The sequence below is a fragment of the Fusarium mangiferae genome (assembly GCF_900044065.1).
Source record: "Fusarium mangiferae strain MRC7560 genome assembly, contig: FMAN_scaffold014, whole genome shotgun sequence".
Lineage (NCBI taxonomy): Eukaryota > Fungi > Ascomycota > Sordariomycetes > Hypocreales > Nectriaceae > Fusarium > Fusarium mangiferae.
This window is the reverse complement of record NW_024573934.1, coordinates 217,373-231,945: the sequence shown is the minus strand read 5'-3', so window position 1 is coordinate 231,945 and position 14,573 is coordinate 217,373. Positions and strand designations below refer to the sequence as shown.

Below are 14,573 nucleotides of genomic sequence, written 5' to 3'. Positions count from 1 at the left end.
ATTGTACGCAAAGAGGATTGCAGTGGTGACTAGACTACGAAGGTCATGTTTAATGCGTACCTATTAATGTATAGCACAACGATAATATGTAACCAATTCTCAAAGGGTAATTAGATAATATCCTTCAGCTTAGCAATACCTACCAAGATGCTTTTTCTATTTCATAATATTGTTCTAATTTTGCCCCGAGCTAGGCTTATGACGGAACATTGCGTGTTTCTCCCTCATTGGTGTAAGTGACCGGGGGGTTGAAAACAAGGCTTCGCCCATCTGCTTGTCTAGCTTAGATGGATATTCAGTGGTCTATATGCCACCAATTATGTGAGGCGCAGTTCATTTCACCGACAAGGCATTTTTCTGTCATATTCTGCTCTCACAACTTTCACTATCACCTCGCGTTTTAGAACTTACATCTCCATTAATCTATCTCTCGTCACCTTTTGCTTGCAGACCTAAAGCACCAACCGCAAAATGGCTGAGCCAGTTGGCATAACTGGTACAGCTGTTAGAATAGTTTCCTTTGGCCTTCAACTATATACCGGCATCTCAGAATACCTCGATGCCGTCAAAGGTCGCGACGAAGACCTGCAGTCCGCGAAGCAATATGCGAAGATGCTGCGTGATAATCTTGTCCTAATCGAAGTGGCCATTAGCGCGATCGGCAGCGAATATACGATGGCTAAATATGCGATCGAACAAGGCAAATCCTCTTGCGAAATTGAGCTCAAGGCTTTAGAGGCGCTGCTCCAGGAATTGAAAAAACCCTTACCAGATCCTGCTAATCGCACTGAACAAGAACTCTTTTCGCAAATTCAGCTACCCTTTCAAGAGGAAGGACATTTCCAGGCTTCAGGACAGATTAACCTTAACTAACAATGCTCTCCATACGGTCGCGTTGGCCTTGCAGTTGTAAGTCAACGTCCTTTAGTAGCGACTTATAGTTAAATTATTCCTTCACCTAGGGCCATTTCCAACAATACCTTGACCACCATTGTTAATCTACAAAGCACTGCAAATGCGATGCACCAAACAACAGAGGACACTGCGAGGGGTATGGCAGAACAGGCTACAGCCCTGAAGCAGGCGCGCGAGAGCCTGACACAGTCCCGCCAACAGATTCAGCTTATCTCTCAACGCAGGCCGCCAGCTCTTGACCCACGTATTGATGAGATTCTTACACATTTGCGTAGCGCCGAGCTCGCGGTCTAAGGTTACCCAGCTTCTGCAGTGCCCACAAGATCTACGACGACTTTGCGATGCTATTATTGATCTACGTCAAAGCTCAAAGGCCAATCCTACAACACTGCCGTCTCATTCGAAGGGAGCGACGACTTGTAGAGCCCTTACGGATTACCAGTGCTGTGCTTGCGCGACGCGACAAGATGTTCACCGCCACGGACGCCGCCTGGGACTTCTGTTCTATGAAACAGAGGGGTCAATTACTGTGGGCGATCGCCAGTTCATGTTGCTGTCCAAAGCGAGAGCCTTGGCATTTTATCAGCGGTGGTGCTGGCAGCTAATGCCGACATACTCAACACTGCAGACAACGAGGTTGAGTGCCCAGTTGATATGGCGTCCCCCGTACCATGGCCCTTTTATGACTCTTTACATGAAAATGGTAAGCCCTGCACTCAATCCATGATGTTGGACATTCTTCTCAAGTCGAAGACAATGCTTCTGAACAGCTTTATGGGTGAGCGGTTTAACGTTACATGCCAGCATACGCAAGGAGTTCCTCTTGATCATCTCGCACAAAGGAGGAGAGACCTAGAACTTCTAGCCACCTCCGAGCTTAGCTCTGTTGAAATGAGGGTCTTGGCTTCTGTAATGGGCGAATGTTGGACTGCAACACTGCAAAGGTGCAGTATCATCTCGCACGGCACTGTCGGATCCCAGTTGAACTCCTATTTTACAGAGAGGAACACTTTTCCAGACAACTCGACCACTCTAGATCTATATATCAATATATATTTGATCCAGATGTTGCTGAGTATGCAATGTCATTGGGGTTTGACGCTGGAACAAGCCTCTCCGAGGTCTTTTCCTACCTGATACATGACATAGCTTCGAATGGTAGTTCAGGGAACCTCGGTATTTCTTTTGGCTACGAATGGTTTCCAATGTATGTCAGCCGGATGGTGTATCACGGTGCAGACATTACAACGGCTATCACAATGGGCCTGATCCCTGGAGCTGTTCCAAAATCGACGTGGGCACATTATATGGCGCAAGGGTTTCTGAGCTGTTAGGTTTTCTAAATTATTCTTAAGAAATATATTAAAGGTACTTTCTATTAGGGATTATAAAATACCTATAACATTCTGTTCAAATAATACTTAAACCCCTGCTATCTGTAGCAGCTGTTTAATAGCATCTGCTGTCCCTTGACCATCCTCTAGCGTCATCATATGCCCCGTGTTCAATTTATAACATTGAGGCCTCGTTCCACTGGCCGCAATCAAGCCGACCAGCTCATCAGTCACACCCAACGGCGATATGGTATCATGAACCCCCCCAATCACACATGTGGGGCATCTAATGCGCGAGTAGTCAGGATCAGCGTGGGAGTCGTCACAGAGGGCTTCACACATCTGCGCGTAGCCCTCGGGATTTGTGGTTCCCGTCATAGCCCGCAAAACAACGCGCGACAAAGCAGGGCTTGATGTCGGAATGTTATGTGCCACGCGGCTATCGAGAAATCCACTCGCCGTGATGCCTCTGGCCCTGACTTCTTGCGCAAGGGCCAAAGTCGCAGTTCTTACACTGGGCTGGTTTGCCCTTGTGCGGCCCGCGCCCATGACGGCTAGGGCGCTTACACGGTGGGGCTCCTCTGCTGCTAAGATCATGCTGGCAATGCCACCAGCACTGTGCCCGACGAGAACGGCCTTGTCGCACCCAACAAAGGCCATTGTGCCCCTGATGATGTTGGCCAACGATGCTACCGTGACCTTCCTATCAGATCTGGACAGGCTACTGTGGCCATGCCCGGGCCAGTCGATCCGCACCGTGGTGTAGCGGCTAGATAACACATCAACGAGTGTTTGGAAAACGTTGGAGTTGGCACCCAAGCCATGGGTCATGATAATGAAAGGCCCATGGCCGTCGATTTCGATGAAAATATTGAAGGTCTCAACCGAAATAGACACTGATTCTTTTCGCATGGCGAGCTGAGGGACTGGCATCGTCGAAAGTCAAAGACAAAAGAGAAATGGAAAAAGGGCGAGGAACAGATTAATTGCGACTTGAAAAAATGCCCTCGATCCGATGCCTCGTGATTTATTGAAGCCATGGAGCATCGAAACGGCTGGCTCCATACATATCCCGGAGCCGGCCGCCAACTTCTCACTGCCGATCATCCCGCACTCGGCCGCGGCCGCGGACTTCTGGTCTATCGGTGACTATTTTACTGGTTGAATGAGTGCTAAAGGCAGGCAACACCTCAATTTGCCTCGACCTTAATCAACCAAAGCTACTCTGCATCTTCGTAAAGGACACTACCCCGCATAAAAAGTTCACATACAGCAACTCAAGGGAGTCTGCCTATCGCTAATTAGACTTCTACCAATATGAGCGCAATCCCCAATATCGACTTCCAGGGTGAGTTTTCCAACGGGAAAGTTAATGCTTCCAGCTAATGATTGCGCAATGTAGCCTGGTTTCAGAACGATCAGTCTCAAAAGCTTGATTTGGTCGATAAACTCCGCCGAGCTTGCGAGACACATGGCTTCTTCCAGTTGACGAATCACGGAATCCCTCAAGCCCTCCTTGATGCGGCTTTGGTTCAGAGCAAAGCGTTTTTCGACCTCCCCATCGAGATCAAGGAGAAGTACGACAAGAGTAAGACTCGGTGCAAATTACAGGTGCGTCCTGTATGCTGACACCTGGTAGATATTGGCAGATATAACCGTGGTTACGAGCGCTTCAGGGCTCAGAACTTTGAGAAGCGAACTGAAGGCGACTTGAAAGAAGGATATTACTTTGGCCTGGATATTCCAGAGCACCACCCCGCTGTCGTGGCCAAGAGTTTCAATCTAGGTCCGAACAAGTACCCAGAGGATGTAGAGGATGCCGCTGGATTTCGGGCCATAGTGGACAGCTACATCGATGCTATGCTGGAGCTTGCCAAAAATATTGTCCGCGCCATCAGTATGACCCTTGGTTTGCCTGACGACTGGGTGTCGGACTTCTTCGAAACCCCAATATCGACACTGCGGTTGCTACATTATCCGCCCCAGGCCTCTGATGCGTCGGAGTATGAGAGAGGTTGGTCGCCGGTCACTAATCTCTCCTGGAACACCAATCTTGCTAACTTGTACATGGCAGGCATTGGTGCCCACACGGACTTTGGCGCTATTACTATCCTGCTCCAAGACATGGTTGGTGGCCTACAAGTCTGGGACCGTCAAAACGCTCGCTGGGCGGACGTGGTCCCGGAACGGGGGGCGCTTGTCGTGAACCTAGGCAATATGATGATGCGCTGGACCAATGACGCTTATCTCTCCAACCTCCATCGAGTCATCAACAAGACGGGCCAGGAGCGTTATAGCATTCCTTTCTTCTTCTCTGGGAACCCCGATTTCCTTGTGCAATGTCTGGAAGGGAAGACGAAAGCCAAATACCCGCCTATCAAGGTAGGTGATTGGATCGCTGGACGATACGCAGACACATATGGAGATGGGAAGGTCGAGACTGCACAGGATTTGTCTGTGGAGCTAGATGCAGGATTGTTGTAAATAATGTGGACGCACTTGATGTGGTAGCGGCTATGAAGCAAGTCTCACTCCATCATGACATTTCCATTTTCCAAGTGACAAGCCCTAGTGTATCGTAACAGCAGAGCGCGTATTATAAAGCATTACAATAACACGAACAAGTTCAAGAAGTGTACTGTAAATATGAAATAGGCATCCTACTTCAACCGACATGATCTTGCTACAGTGGACTGTCTTTGTTTTATGTCTACGCCAAGATACTGGCATATCATATGTCACCACGCCTTCGTTGTCAGCCATTGAAACAATCTGGTTGACTATCACATATCTTTCAGGGTCATTAGATAAACTACTCTTAATGTCTGAAGCAGGTCTCAAGCCCATGATAAGACAGGGAATGGAACGATGAGTAGCGCGTTTTCCCTCATAGGGAAACATTGGCTTCTCGAAGTTTAATTAACAGCATGGTTCAATTAGCAAGAGCTTGGACTGACTCCGTCACGGCTCAAATACTACTTTCTTCGTCTCATCAACTGCGTTTGCCATTTTCTCCCCGCTCCTCCTCTGTTGAAGCACAATCCATGGCATAGTTGCCCATATCCGCCGTGGACTCTCGGTCCGGTAACAGCTTGAACAATGCCCAATAAAGAAGAAGTGGGCCAAAAGTATTGACGAACCAGTTGAGTTGGTAAATCCTCTGGAAACCTAATGGGATAGAGTTGGTCGGGCTGATTTGCCACACAATCCCCGGAAGCGATATCGCGAGAAACAGGACCTGCGTAATAGCAGCACGCCAGTTGACTCCACCAATGTAGCGATAGCGACCGCGGGAGTCGTATAAGCCAGGAATGTCGAGTATACGTCGCCTGATCATCCAGTAGTCCGCAATCATGATGCTTACAATCGCGCAAACAACACAGCCGTAGCCATTCATGAAGGTGAGGAACTGACCTGCTGTGCTCACAAGCTTCCAGGGAACGACAGCCCAGGTGCCAAACAAGAGACAAAGAAGAGACCCTCTTCGGACGTTGATATAGGCTGGCCAAATATTCATCAGATCGTGGCCAAAAGGGATACCGTTAGCGGAGAGGTTGGTGGAGATCTGAGCCAGAATCCATAGACATCCAGCGCAGAAGGCGAGAAAGCGGCCGCCCGATCCTGTCCAGAGAGGAAGCATCTCCACGGGGCTCCAGATGTCCTTGTCATAGAGGGTTCTACCTGCACCGACTGTGGCGATTCCGAGAATAGCATATAAAATTCTGACGATGGGAATAGTCGGGATTTGAGACCAAGGTGCATTTCTATAGGAATTAGAGTTTTGAATATATTATCTGGTGGACAAGGACGTACCTAGACTTGCTCATTCTCGTAAAATCTGACATGTTGATGGCGCAGCTCATCCAGGAATTCGTGGTTGCACAGAACGTCGCCAACCACAACCACGCGCGAGTTGAGCCAGACACACGCGCCTGCTGATTGAAGATCCCCTGTAGATCCCCTGTAGATCCCCGGCCTTGAGACAGATCCAAAGCACCATGGCAACAGATACGGGCACAAGAAATATCGCTTTCCAGAGGAAAAGGCGCCTTGGTTGTATTCGGTCAGTCTACGGCAAAAGGTGAATGGGGAAATACATACCTTAGGTGGATGAAAGGAATGCAAAAGAAGGGGATCTGGATTACAAAGAGCAAAAAGTAGGATGTCATTTGTTGAGACGTGACCCCAGCCCCCGCGGCAGTTTATTCTCGATGGAGCGGTACTCGGGCCATACGGCAGCGAAAGTCTGCCGCAAAAATATTAGACACACGGGATAAAAGTTGAAACGTTGAACCGAAACATGCTGACCTCAGTGACGGCGACAGAGCCAAACCAGCAGTTAACACCGAACCAGATAATGGCAAGAATAGACCTTGACACGACGCAAAAATAGCCAAAGTAGTAGCCATAGCTAGATCTAATAGCTATGGGGAATGGAATGTGATAATCTGCACCAGGAGCGCCATTCAGTACTATATTGCGCCGTCAGTGTTTCTGTATATCTCTCCCGAGGCTATCGGTCTCACCAGTTGGCAGAGCGTTAAGTAAGCCCGAGAGGAGAGCAATGACAACTGCGTCGCTTGTACTTAGGCCCACCAGCATGGCCGAGGAAGCAATCTGCCATGTAGTTACGTTGATGAGGTCAGACATCCAGTAGGTAGCAAAGTCCCACGCTGTCCAGGTGCGTTGTTCCTCGGGCACTGGATCTTGGTCTGCCGCCGTCTGGTCAGTCCTATACTTGCAAAGTAATTAGAAATGTATATGTATATAGTTTTCTCACCTCCATTTGATCCGAGGGGAGATGAGGAAAAACTGGACGTTGGGCCAGCAAGCCGCCATGACCGTGGATTCGCCATCTGTAATAAAGCTTTTCCGTTTCGCGGATAGTTCATAGTCCGCTGTATTAGCGCCATGATGTCGAGAGTATCAAGACTTTTCAGCGTATCCTGTTGGAGAAAAAAGAAGTTCGATGATGGCCTTTGATCGTGACTGATGTTTGTGTATGTTTGATATATATTAGGGTTTCCTGGCCTGCCTAGATGCCCTGCTTTGGGACATACCAAATAATATAAAGAATCGACGTATGATCTAGGCCTAACAAGTCGTACAGCCGGATAAAATACAAAGTTATGGAAGATCTCTAGCTGAAGACAAGATTTCGTCCAACGAGCCTAAGAATCCGAGCCTTTTCGTCCTCGACTTGATTATTCTTGAAGCCGCGGACGAGATAAGGAGAAGTTCGCGGACGAGATAAGAGGACACCCGAAGCCCAAACTACGGCAAGATAAGATAAGGCGATCTGCGTTGGAATCCTCTTTCCCCACAAACTATCTTCGTTTAGGACCGCCCGTGGAGAAAGCCATAATCGGGGTCTTGGGAAGATGCGAATTAAGATATATTGCAGCTAGAGTCGATTCACATCTTTGAACACAATTTGGGAAGCATCTTGTTTGTAATCATATCGGCGAGTATCCAGGAACCCCCCAGGTCAATATGTCCACTCACCAACTCAACTTCCCCATCTTGGATTTCTCCAAGTTTGGGCACGACTTCAACTCGTTTGCCGACGAGCTATTCAAAGCTAGCGCAGAATGGGGCTTCTTCATTCTCACCGAGCATGGGGTGCAAGGAGTTGACCGCATGTTTGAATTGGTATGCCGCACCTATCAACTCCTGAAATCTAATGGACTATCTGAGACTTCCCTCTAGTCTCGTCAATTTTTCGACTTACCTCTCGATGTTAAGGCTGAGAAACCCATGGATAGCGAGGCTATAGGTTTTGATGGGGATAGATTGACCAGGTACGTGAAGCTGGGTCGCGGGATCCGGGGAACGTTGTCGATTAACTTGCGTGAAGCTTCGCCGCATCCGAGGGGTTCAGCTTCGGTAAACCAGCTGGGGGCTTGCTCACAAGCAGCAACTTACCAGCATGGTGGGACCTAACAAAGCGTAGCGAGATCGAGGCGTTCAAGGCCGAATGTGAAATTTTGAGCCGCTCCGTGCTCTCCTGCTTCGCTTTCAAGATGGGTTTGGATAAGAACTATTTCAAAAATAACCATACATCCGACCCCGGAAACACGCTCAAGATGATCAAATACCCACGGTTTACCGAGCAGCCGTCTGAGGTACCACGACTGTCTGAACACACCGATTGGGGAAGCATCACCTTTGTCTTTACCAGTCAGCCGGGTCTAGAGGTGCGGGACCCATCGAACCGATGGTACGACGTTCCACTGGTGCCGGGAGGGATCATTGTAAACATTGCCGATGCACTGTCACTTTGGACAAATCAGAGCCTGAAATCAACGATGCACAGGATCAGCTGGGCCAACTTAGACATCAACCAGGACCGATACAGTATCGCCTATTTTACCAATCCTGATTACGGTACGTTTACCACCTTCTGTGAAAAAGAGCCGTGACTGAAATACATAAGATGCCTTACTGTCGCTCTGTGACGAGGAAGACGAAGAGCCTGCGCTGTCATTCCGAGACTACTACAAAGTCCGTCTAGGGCTCACCTTTGGTTCCATCAGGAACGGATCGGAGCTGGCGTCTCTCGATCCTGCCGTTGTGAGAAGGATAGAGAAGCTTCAGGTAGCCAATTCGGGGAAACTCATATCGCACAGGATTGAAAGTAGCTAGTTAAAGTTAGGCATTAATTTAGTTCCCATGCTCTTCTATTGTCAACGCTCCCAGGGAAAGTTGAAATCCGCGTCTGGAATCGACTCAGGATACAAGAACTCGTCTGCCCCTGATACGCGTTGCACAATCTCGTCGATGTCGAGATATACGTCCGACCGCTCCCTAGCGCTCTCGTCTAGATCGAGTAGCGCATCTATCATCCGTCTTCCTCGTCGAGCGATAGAGCTCGTGGTCTCCATACCATGGATCATCGCACGCCCTACTTCCGCAAGCTGACGCATTTTCGCTCCATCATAGAGGAGTACGTTTTCGGAGCGAAAGATGGAAGCAAATATCAGGAAAACACAGCATGTAATGAGATGTGTTACGACAGTCCACATCCTGCGAGCTATGTTTGCTAGCTTGTCATCGCCCCAGCTCTGAGCATCAAGGATGCACATTTCTGCCACGGAAATGCACGAGACCTGGAAAAAGATGCATGGTTAGCCTTATTCAAACCGTCGGTAATACTCTGACTCGCCTGTGTGAAGGCGAACCTTGCATCTCGGAAGCCTTCGAGCTGAAAATGTCGATGTACCGTCAAGATCTACCGCAATATTGTTAGCCACTCGCGGGGTACAGTATCTTTCTTCCCTTTCTCTCTTTCTTTTTTAACATTGGATACTGCGAGTATGAAATTTGCATACCTTGTGAGCCATGGACAACAGCAAGATTGAAGCTTGCTGTTTCAGCCCGGGAGATGACAACTGCGATTCACAGTTTCGCCCAACCTTGAAAAAGTTCGGCGTGTTGGAGTAGACCATTTTCAGTTCCTTATCTGCCCAGATGACTTGCTCATGCAATTTGGCCATGCGCTCGGGACTTGATCCAGGGTGACCGACCTCGCACATGCGGTTCTGATGCTTCCAGATGATGATGGCCGCTAGATGTCGTCGTTAGATTGACATCATGTCGCCCGAAATATAACGGGAAAGAAAAAAAAAAGAAAGAAAGAAAAAGACGGGACCAAAAGAAATCATGTAGACACATACCTAGGTTCAGGACATGGGAGGAGCTGTTCTGCGTGTAAACGTTCGGAGGCTGAATCACCAAATCCCCAGCGCTGACCATTAAATGCGCTTCATCGTGGCAATTGATCGGCATGGGCGTGTTGAACTGCGTGGCGTGGATCAAGTACGTGTTCTGAAATGGTATTTGTAGCCAGTCCTGACGGACAAGGAACCACCAGACTCGTTTCTTGACCTCGCGTTCGATAAGGGCTTTCGCGGCCGTCGCTTTGTCCATGCCTTCAGTCATGTCGGGCCGGTCTGCGCCGATGCGATGAACATTCAGGCACTGACAGATCTTGATGGCGGTGCCAATGAGGACAGAGGCTAGGTCGGACTGATCCAAGTTGTGAGAGACCTGAAGCAGGATGCAAATTGTCTGGGCCGCGTAGATAGTGTGCTTAGCCATGAATTCACTTGTGTGAAGACATTGCATACTCCTGTCATGTAGGGTGAGAGCACAGCTCAAGGCTTCTAACAAACAAAACTGGTGAGTGATTTGAGAAACGCATTGTCTATGGCGGAACCGACCTGAAGTAGACATGCCAAATGTGGACAAAGCCTCTCCTGCTCCATGATAGAGTGTTGACTGCGAGACGAAGCCATAGATGGCCCATCAGTTAGCCCAACTTCCAAAACGAAGGGTTTAAGGTACAAATCAAGCGAGGAGACACACCGAGAGAACTGCGTAGTACAGAGCCATCCATGCTGGTTTCGGCTGAGACAAACCCAGGCTCATGTCAAACTCTCGAATCAAGGTCGGCATGTGCAGGACATTATGCATCCAGGCAAGATGACGCTGGTGGAAGATGAGCAGCCTGCGCGCGTCAGCGACTGAGAAGACGGCGTCCCACCGACAGACGGCATCGTCAACACGCTCGTCAGAAGACGCTGCTGCTGAGCTGACCGTGATCGATAGTGATGCTCGGCGGGTTTGGGTGTGCGGGAGGTTTAGGATACTCCGACGACCGTGGGTAAGGAACTCGAGGGTAGACACGGTCCCATTCGTCAAACGTGGACGGCTTGTGTATGATTTTGGTTCGCTCTGGTCGTGACTGCGACTACACATGGAGTTATCTTGCACCACCTCATCGGTGCAGCTGCCGTCCGGTTGGGTCTCATCGCCGCCGCCCTGTGTGGAACCCGGCGAGGCAGTCCGAACCCCTGGTTCCGAGAACAGGGTGGAATTGGGATGGTGCGGGTAATCGTCGAGCCTCAATCGCGTCGGGTCCGACTCTTCCCTTGAAGACGGCTGAGGCGACAACGCTGAGACACCATTCCTACGACACGATGAGGCAATACCCCTGTCGAGACATGAGGAACAGGGGATTGTCTTGGAGCATCGCTGCTTTCGGCGGGCACACTCGGTGCATGTGAGCGTCGGGCGCTGACTCTTACGCGGTTGCTTATGTCGACTAGATGACGGCATTGTGCGAGGAGAAAGCGAATGGGATTGAGGGTGAAGCGTCGGCCGGCGATGACCCAGGTCGGATGCGGAAGTAAGTGTTTACTGCTCCGCGCAATCCGTGACTGACTCATAATCCTGCCCGCGGCCGAAACTAAACATGCCGACGATGTAGATGATAAGACCTAGATGATAAGAAACAGGATCTGATTGGATGGTACTTAGGGTTAACGAATCATGGGTTAGGTGATATTTGTTGCTAAGCCAGGCTAAGCCCCTGCTTTACTTTCACTCTATTTTTGCGTGTAAAAGAGCTACCTGGTAATCATAATTGCATCAGTGCATCTATAGCGCCTCGGCTGGCTTACCATCTTTATGTAAATACCAGCCGCCTGCCCAGCCTAGAAAACGCTTTCTTGTGGCGCTCTTGAAAGTATGTATACGCGAGACCGAAGATACCGGGGGGTTGGGTAAAGTTGACTATGTTAATCACGAAGGCCACGAAGGCAGGGCAATGTATAGTGACTTCGTATCCGGTAGGAATAGGGTCAAAGATGATGAAAACACTACTTTAGAGGAGTGGATGAGGCGATTAGATGAAATCGCCATAGACCCTGAGCGGCCTCTCATCACGATGTAAGACCGGACAGTGGTGATGAGATAAGATCCTTATCGCTGATAAGATAAGATAGGACATAAAGCGGAAGTGGCAACCTTGGACTCGCCTCTGCATTAATGTGGCGCTACTCAACAGCTCACCAACCTCTCTAAAAAAGCATCAGTCTTGACCAAATCCGTCTTTCCCAACGGACAAGGCAACAATGGAACCTTCTTCACCCTCAATAGCCCACAGATCAATCTTACCCCGTCCAACATCAACGCCTGCCAACCCATCAGCACCTAGATCCACCAGCGACTTGGGAATCCCGCGGAAAACAAAGGTCATCTCAGCCTGCCAGCCCTGCAAGCAAAAAAAGATAAAATGCGACGGGGATCGCCCTGAATGCGGGCCCTGCATGTCCAAAGGCCGGAGCTGCGAGTACACACTCCAGGGCAACAGAACCGAGATCCTCATAAGGCGGCAGCAGGCTCTACAGGAGAATGTCGAGTCGTTCACGGCGCTGTATCGGTACCTCCAGGACCGGCCTGCGAATGAAGCCAACAAATTCTTTGAGCGGATACGCAATGGCTTCGGCATCGAAGCAGCGCTTGAGTTTGTCAAGAGCGAGGGCAGTACTTCTGCCTCAACTTCTAGAGACCCAGCGAGTGCGAGGCTAGCATGGAGTCAGCAGGTCTACGACTGCAATTTACTCTTTGAGAACGAGCTTCTCTCTACTGAGACTTCGGATGCGACCATTCAAGCTATGCGAGATGGAGTCAACTGTTACTTCTCGTGTTTGGGCACCATGTACCCTATTTACACGAGAGAGGAAACAAACTCCATCACTGACACCTTTCTTGAGAGCCAGGAGGGGAAGCCCGATCAGGTCCTTAGCAGAAAGATTGCATATGGCGAGCTGCTGGCAATCTGTGCTGTGGGCTTTCAGTATGATCGACAGACTTTACCCAGTGGCAACGCATCGATCTGTACGCCGTTCTATCAGAAAGCTCGACTATTTCTTGATTATGTGGTGGAGAAGGCTCCTCTGCGTGCGATGAGGATATGTTGCTGTTTGGGGATATACAACGTCATCGCCAAGTCCTCATTGGCAATATCTTATACAGGCAAGTCTACCATGTTCTGTCAAAGGCCTCGTGGCTAATCAAACTTGCCAATAGACTGGGGCATTCTTCTGGGCTCCTCGAGTGGACTCTGTGTCGGGAAGCGGCCACATACTCTATCGGAACAGGACTTTAAGGGCTATGTCAAGACTTTCACAGCACTTATCACAGTGCGAAGCTGGTTGACAGCCACTCTCGGACATATCCCCAGCCCAGAAGTCTCCCGATGCATCCACGTAAGTCAACTCACGCAGACTGTGCTATTTGCTGCTGATTTGTTCAGGAAACAAGACAGCAGATGGACAACACCGGAGCCGTGGTCTCTGCAGGAGAGGATGCTGTCATCGGCACACTCCAGGAGAAAATGGCACAAATCACAATCCTCAAAGCCAGTGTCCTACGAACCGTGGCATGTTTTAGAGTATTATCTCCTGCTATCCTCAGGCAAATGCACCAAGATCTAGACATATGGCGATCCAGTTTACCACCCTGCCTGCGTCTCGAGACGTTGATGCACACTCCGCAGATATCTCCTGACCAACGCCGCGTCACGTTCTATATGCATCTCTTTTACATGTCCGCTTTTATTCTTAAGGCCAGGGCGCTTCTAGCCACTCAGAAGGACATAGCGTCTTGCACGTGCGGTCCAGAGGCCACGGCTGCCGTTCTTGAGGGCGTACATGCCGCTCGCAACTCAGCTCGACTTCTAGGACTGATTCACGAGGAGAAAGCTGTGGTGAAGAACTGCTGGTTAACTATGTAAGAGGCCATCCTATACCTTGGACCAAGCTAACACATGCATTATCAGTTATCAATGCTACGTTACCTTCCTCTTGCTGAATTTCACTGCTATCCAAAGCTTCCTCGTGGGCGGTGCAGCTGCATTCAGACAGCAGGACATTGTGCTTTCACGCCCCTGTATCGAGATTCTTGCTCTGTGTGCCACTCGAGACAGGATCGCACGCAGCTTCCACGCTCGGCTAGCAAAATACCAAAACACTATAAAAGAACAATTACCAGGATTTCAAGCAAAGACACCAGAGGATTCTGGTTCATACGGAGATGAATCATTTGATGACGACTCATACTTGTTCATTCAGTCGAGCGGCAACAGCAAACTTCATCACTTGATATATGAGCTCCGGGAGTTGCTATGTCATCCCCTGACACTTCTCAAAGGGGAATCGGAGGCCAGCATACCGTATCCTACTGTTTCCAAAGCATCTGTCGACGCGGATATTGATTTTGCTCACCACCTAGCCTCGCCGTTCAATATGGCTGAAGATGAGGTCCCGAATGGGTTATTTCCCCCTGATGAGAGTCTTGGGGGCAGTCACAACTATGCAGCGGAGACTGAGGGCTATCTAAGTGGTTCTGTGCCTTTCGGATGGGACATCTCAACGTGGAGAAGATATCCCGGCACTAGAAGCTCAAATAACACTTGAGCAAAAGAAATTATATAGCATTTGCCGTGTATCTTTATTCATCATCTACTCCCCAGTCGCC

At 49.5% G+C, this 14,573-nt stretch overlaps 7 protein-coding genes across 7 annotated transcripts; 4 read left to right on the top strand and 3 right to left on the bottom strand.

The window, feature by feature from the left end:
* Positions 1-471: 471 nt before the first annotated feature.
* Positions 472-873, top strand: FMAN_15162 (uncharacterized protein; the record flags this gene model as incomplete). Its single annotated transcript, XM_041822494.1, has 1 exon — positions 472-873. One exon carries the CDS (start codon positions 472-474, stop codon positions 871-873), a length of 402 nt encoding a protein of 133 aa, XP_041688168.1.
* Positions 874-2,336: 1,463 nt separating this feature from the next.
* On the bottom strand, positions 2,337-3,182 carry FMAN_16209 (uncharacterized protein; the record flags this gene model as incomplete). Its single annotated transcript, XM_041822493.1, has 1 exon — positions 2,337-3,182. One exon carries the CDS (start codon positions 3,180-3,182, stop codon positions 2,337-2,339), a length of 846 nt encoding a protein of 281 aa, XP_041688167.1.
* A 384-nt stretch (positions 3,183-3,566) lies between these two features.
* Positions 3,567-4,733, top strand: FMAN_15163 (putative isopenicillin N synthase and related dioxygenases; the record flags this gene model as incomplete). Its single annotated transcript, XM_041822492.1, has 4 exons — positions 3,567-3,597; positions 3,652-3,837; positions 3,889-4,263; positions 4,324-4,733. The coding sequence occupies 4 exons, from the start codon at positions 3,567-3,569 to the stop codon at positions 4,731-4,733; spliced, it is 1,002 nt and encodes a 333-aa protein (XP_041688166.1).
* A 508-nt stretch (positions 4,734-5,241) lies between these two features.
* FMAN_15164 (uncharacterized protein) lies at positions 5,242-7,088 on the bottom strand (the record flags this gene model as incomplete). Its single annotated transcript, XM_041822491.1, has 6 exons — positions 5,242-6,013; positions 6,063-6,298; positions 6,351-6,495; positions 6,544-6,721; positions 6,776-6,981; positions 7,030-7,088. 6 exons carry the CDS (start codon positions 7,086-7,088, stop codon positions 5,242-5,244), a joined length of 1,596 nt encoding a protein of 531 aa, XP_041688165.1.
* Positions 7,089-7,742: 654 nt separating this feature from the next.
* FMAN_15165 (uncharacterized protein) lies at positions 7,743-8,894 on the top strand (the record flags this gene model as incomplete). Its single annotated transcript, XM_041822488.1, has 4 exons — positions 7,743-7,901; positions 7,959-8,050; positions 8,107-8,636; positions 8,686-8,894. 4 exons carry the CDS (start codon positions 7,743-7,745, stop codon positions 8,892-8,894), a joined length of 990 nt encoding a protein of 329 aa, XP_041688164.1.
* Positions 8,895-8,935: 41 nt separating this feature from the next.
* FMAN_15166 (uncharacterized protein) lies at positions 8,936-11,369 on the bottom strand (the record flags this gene model as incomplete). Its single annotated transcript, XM_041822487.1, has 5 exons — positions 8,936-9,358; positions 9,581-9,816; positions 9,926-10,414; positions 10,472-10,529; positions 10,617-11,369. 5 exons carry the CDS (start codon positions 11,367-11,369, stop codon positions 8,936-8,938), a joined length of 1,959 nt encoding a protein of 652 aa, XP_041688163.1.
* A 797-nt stretch (positions 11,370-12,166) lies between these two features.
* Positions 12,167-14,512, top strand: FMAN_15167 (uncharacterized protein; the record flags this gene model as incomplete). Its single annotated transcript, XM_041822486.1, has 4 exons — positions 12,167-13,070; positions 13,125-13,303; positions 13,351-13,826; positions 13,876-14,512. The coding sequence occupies 4 exons, from the start codon at positions 12,167-12,169 to the stop codon at positions 14,510-14,512; spliced, it is 2,196 nt and encodes a 731-aa protein (XP_041688162.1).
* Positions 14,513-14,573: the final 61 nt, after the last annotated feature.